Source organism: Ipomoea triloba, chromosome 1 (genome assembly GCF_003576645.1).
Source record: "Ipomoea triloba cultivar NCNSP0323 chromosome 1, ASM357664v1".
Taxonomy (NCBI): domain Eukaryota; kingdom Viridiplantae; phylum Streptophyta; class Magnoliopsida; order Solanales; family Convolvulaceae; genus Ipomoea; species Ipomoea triloba.
The window spans coordinates 8,546,134-8,551,390 of record NC_044916.1 but is presented as its reverse complement, the minus strand read 5'-3'; the positions used below and the strand labels follow the sequence as shown (position 1 = coordinate 8,551,390).

The window sequence follows — 5,257 nt, the reverse complement described above, 5'->3', positions numbered from 1 at the left end:
AAATTTCAGCCAAATCTCGTTAACTAAATCAGACACATAAAAAGTGAGACAAAAAGACTATTATTTAATAATAACGAATAAATGTAATAATTCTTTATATTTATTGACTAACCATAAATGAATTAACCGACCACGTCACAAATTAATTAAATATGGTTATATCTTATTAAAAATATTATGAGACCTCAGGGATCTTCTATTCATCCATAAATATTAATAATTATTCAACACTTAAATATTACATTTTAATTTAAAATTTGTACTTTCTTTTTTAAATATCACACTTTTTTGGTCATAAATATTATACTTTCACTTATTACATTCTCATACCATATTTATCTGTCAAATTAAAGTTCAAAAGATAGTCTTACCGGAGACTCAATCGTCAGCAGTGTTAAAATTAAAGTTAAAACTCACCCACAAGGCCACAAGGGGCAGCGCCAGCAAAACAAACGAAAACAACCAGCGGAGCCAATTGGGGTGAAAACTGACAAAGACTATACAGTCTTCGACAGTTGGACATGATACATATATAATCGGCCGATTCCTACTTCATCTGATCTGCACTTTCATACATCGTATCAACTCCTTGCTCTGAAATTTGACCAAAATAATCTATCTGCCATTCTTCATAGCTAATTAAGGTGAGTAAAAATATAACATATATATATATAATGCTGAAGAATCTCGTCCTCTTTTCCTTGCTTTTCGGATTGGTCGTCAATGGAAAACGACCACATTCCACCATCCATGTTGACCCCTCAGCCTCATCCTCATCCTCCAACTTCACAACCATCCAATCCGCCATAGATTCAGTCCCCTCCAACAACTCCCACTGGGTTTGCATTTCCATCAAGCATGCCATCTACAAGTATGTATTGTATATCTCCCATTTAGGATACATTCATTAATTTCACTTTTATTTACATGATTTTATTAATATTGTTGGGTGGCAAAAGTCTGTAATTAAAGGGTCAAGTCCAACAATTAGTGGGTAAGGGATTTTTGGTAGAGGCAGGTGAAGTTAAGTAAGGGGTCAAGTTCAGCAGTTAGCACCCTGCCTCTCTAAAATGTCATGACGGTATAAAAGGAAATAAGTTGATGGTGTCTTTGCTGTGAGCTAAAACTTTTAGCATAGTGCTAAGCGTTTGATCCTAATTCCTAACAATTGGCATCTAATATAAGTTATTTTGGTGATTTTTATATTCAGGGAGAAGGTAACTATTCCGGTTGACAAGCAATATATTTATCTCAAGGGAGATGGTAATAAAAGAGCCAGCATTGTTTGGGGGAGCAGTGGTTCCATCAACTCATGCCCAACTTTTACATCCTATGCTGACAATATCAAAGTTGAAAACCTTAATTTTGTGGTACTTACACACACTAAATTATGTTTCTTAATCTAGTTTCGTTCGTTGCTCTTATGGATTCATAATTATAGTTATGTATAACCGTTAACAGAATTCTTATAATTATCCTCCCAAGAAGTCTGGTGCCCGCCGTATTAAACAGGCGGTGGCGGCCATGGTCACCGGCGACAGAACGGCGTTTTACCATTGCAATTTCTCCGGCGTGCAAGACACATTGTTGGATGCCATGGGCAGACACTATTTCAAGCATTGCATCATTGAAGGGGCCATCGACTTCATCTTTGGTGCTGGTCAGTCTATTTTTGAGGTACCACACTTGTTTTGTTTGTTTCATTGTCTTTTTTATTGGTTTTTTATTTTGATTTTTAAATTTAAATAATATTTTTCCAAATTCCTAGTTAATGTATAAAGATTTTTTCATTTCTTCTAGAATATAATATTTGTAATTTTGATGATATATATTTTCATTTAGAATCTATGTGTACTCCCATTTTCCACTCTCAACTTTTTACTCCCACACACAAAATCTTGGTGTAGACATTTATATTAAGACCACATGAAAAAAAAGTAGCTTATCAGTGTCCACCACATTAGGAAGTAAAATTTAGAGAGTAAGATTTGGGAATGCATGTAATAGAACTCTTTCACGTACAATAAGATCTATATTTAGTGGGCAGAAGAGACACAAAGGAAAAAAAAAATAAATTGTAATGATTAGTAACACATCAAGGTGCAAGAAGTGAAAAGAAGCTAAGTAAATGTATTAGGAATAATATGATCTTTCTTATGCTAATGTTATTCATATGAAATTTGTTCTTATACAAAAATATGTATTATTTAACATGACTTTAATCTATACATTTAATTTGTGATAATATGTACAAAAAAGGGGATGAAATTAATCAATTAATCACTATAAAGCAACAGGGCTGTCGGAGCCAAATATTTTCTCCCCTAAGGATGAAAAATTAAAACAAATGAAATATAAATGTGTGCAGTGGGTTCAACCTTTAGTACATATAAATACTTTACCATCTAAGTTAACTCATCTTTTAATAATTTTGTCTATATTACTTATATTTAAACATTTACTCTATATATATACACAATGGGGCCCCTATATTTAAGGAGTAGGCTGGGGTGAGGTGAGGGAGGGGGACAACTGCTCCCATTGTCCCCACACTTGATCGCCCCGCCCCTGCAAAGCGATATAATTAATTTATTGGCACAACTAATTTCCTTCATTTCAAATTCAAGGAAAGAATTTGAAATAAAGTTTAAGAGTTAGTTGTTTAATTGAGTTTTAAAAATAGTTTATTCAAAAAATTAATGTCCCTTGATAAGTGGCCAATGGCACCATGCATTCTGCATTTTTCACAAATTCGAAAAGAAATCTTAAAAGGTTGCTCTGAGTGACATGGTTTAATTTTTTCCGAAATATTTGTTCTGTGCATCAATGTTGGTTAGTTGTTTGTTTAGGAGTGTAGAATAGTGGTGAATGTTGGATCATCAATGGGAGCAGGCAATATAGGGTGCATAACAGCACAAGGAAGGTCAGGTGCAAATGATAGCAATGCATTTGTTTTCAAGAACTGCAATGTGACTGGAAATGGCAAGGCAATCTTGGGAAGGCCATGGAGAGGTTATGCTACGGTCATATTTTTTAACTCCTCCCTCTCCGACATCATTCTTCCTCAAGGTTGGGATTCTTGGTTTTACAGTGGCTACGTGTAAGACATCTCCTCTTTACTCGTTACACAAATCTTTCATTTCATTTAGGGCTTGTGTTTGGAAAATAAGAAAATGAGTTAGCTTCTAGAAAATGTTTTATGAAAAATGAGTAATTTTTAAGAATTGAAAATAGTTTCATTTTCGGTGTTTTATTGAATTCTGAAAAAGTGTCTTAGCTTGGTGTAGGACTAAGGGCAATGCCGCCTCACACCTCTCTTGGGTTGTGTTGACGAGTTTGTTGAGTGTAAGGAAGCAGGCAAGTTGTGGTTACTTACCGGGCTCGGTTCAAGGGGTTTGTTGTATCATGGTTGGATAGGCATAGTTATGGCAGAGCTGAGGCTATTGTGTGTGGTTGGTTTGTGGAAAATGACTTCCACCAAATTAAATTTTGACGGAAGTCATTTTCCTCCAAAACAACCCTATTTTCCTAAGTTAGGGTGTGTTTGGAAGCCCGGAAAATGATTTCCGGAAATCATTTTCCGGGCTTTGGGTGTTTGGCAGCCACGAGAAAACCCAGTCAACGGAAAATAAGCCTATTTTGGCGGAAAATGACTTCCGCCAAATTTGGGCGGAAGTCATTTTCCGCCACATATAGCATACTGGTGTTCGAGAGAGGGGCGTCCCTCTCTCAGTTCGGCGTACTGGTTTCCGCCGGAAACCACAGCAGTCGTCCTCATTTTCCACTAATTTTTAATTTATTTATAATAAATATTATTAGTTTATATATTTTTATATTTTAAATAAAATAATAAAAATATATAATTATATATTTCTACTCATTTTCCACCCATTTTCCGGAAAATGAACCAAACATCTAAAGACAGTTTTCCAAAGTACATCCAAACACGGAAAATGAACTCATTTTTCGGACTAATTTTCCAGAAAACATTTTCCATAAGTCATTTTCCTGCTTTCCAAACACACCCTTAATGGAAAATGTTTTCCGTTGACTTGATTTTCCTGACACATCCAAACATTAGAAACGCAGAAAATAATTTTCAAAAATTATTTTCTGGATTTTCAAACACACCTTTAGATAATTATTTTAAGAAATTTTACAATGGCGGCGAATAGCAAGATTGCTAATCATTATAACTAAAATGACTGATTAGTTATTACTTTGGATTTTAGGGATCAGTTAACATTTGCTGAGGTGAACTGTTATGGGCCAGGGTCGAACACCTCAAATAGAGTTGCATGGGAGGCACAATTGAGCCAAGAAATGGCAGAGTACTTTACCAGCTCCAACTTCATTGACGCTGATAAGTGGATTAGCAAGCAACCTCATTAATTACAATGGTTTATTATGTAAGCCAAATAATACACTTTCTCGTCACTTTTTGTGTTTTTTTTTTAATTAAAAAATATATATATTCTTTTAGATCAAACTACCTAATAGGTCTTGTACAACGAATTTTGATACAATATGGCCCGCATATCTAAATTGTTGTGGATTTAATTTGTAGATTGTAATTTTGTATTTGATAAAATAAAACACAAAAAAAAACTATTGTTGCTTACATTGCTCATTAACAGTCCTAATATGTTACGTTGGTGGTGTAATATATTGGCACTCGTCCTGCGGAAACCTTTTTGGTTCCATTTATTTATTTTTAATGTTCGAAGGCATAAACTTATGGGGTTATATGTGTTAAAAGAAAAATTATGAAAATGAAATACAAATTGTTATGAATAAAACAAAATAATGCGGAAGTGATTAATCGAAAAATTGAGAATTATAGAGACGTTAAAATAATAAAGGGAAATATAAAAATGACAAATGAGAAATAAAATTGTTAAAATGGAAGGATATAAAATTATATATGCTAAAGTGTCATCTAGCACCATAAACTATATCCAATTATTCATGTCGCACCATGAACTTTCATATAGTATATATCGAGCCACAAACCAAAAAAAAAAAAAATTCATCTAAAACTTTTAGCAAGTTTCCAGGTCTTCATGCTGACATGGCCCAAGTTTCCCTTTGATGTGACATTTCTTTTAACCTTATGTTGTCCATGTAAGCATTTACATATTAAAAGTTAAAAAATAAAAATAAAAATTGACAAAAAAACAAAGAAAAAACAAAAATAAAAATCGGAAACCTGCGCCATGTCAGCAGGAAGACCTGGAAACCTGCTAAAAGTTCTAGA

General features: G+C 33.8%; 1 protein-coding gene across 2 annotated transcripts; it reads left to right on the top strand.

Moving 5' to 3' along the window:
• Positions 1–586: 586 nt before the first annotated feature.
• Positions 587–4,573, top strand: LOC116001318 (probable pectinesterase 29). 2 transcript variants are annotated; one of them, XM_031241207.1, is made up of 5 exons: positions 587–871; positions 1,211–1,370; positions 1,462–1,677; positions 2,850–3,100; positions 4,233–4,573. In XM_031241207.1, exons 1-5 carry the CDS (start codon positions 675–677, stop codon positions 4,390–4,392), a joined length of 984 nt encoding a protein of 327 aa, XP_031097067.1. In that variant the 5' UTR covers positions 587–674; the 3' UTR covers positions 4,393–4,573. The 2 variants fall into 2 exon arrangements, with proteins under 2 accessions (XP_031097067.1, XP_031097074.1); XM_031241214.1 differs by having other exon boundaries at positions 4,240–4,265.
• The last annotated feature ends 684 nt before the right edge of the window (positions 4,574–5,257 follow it).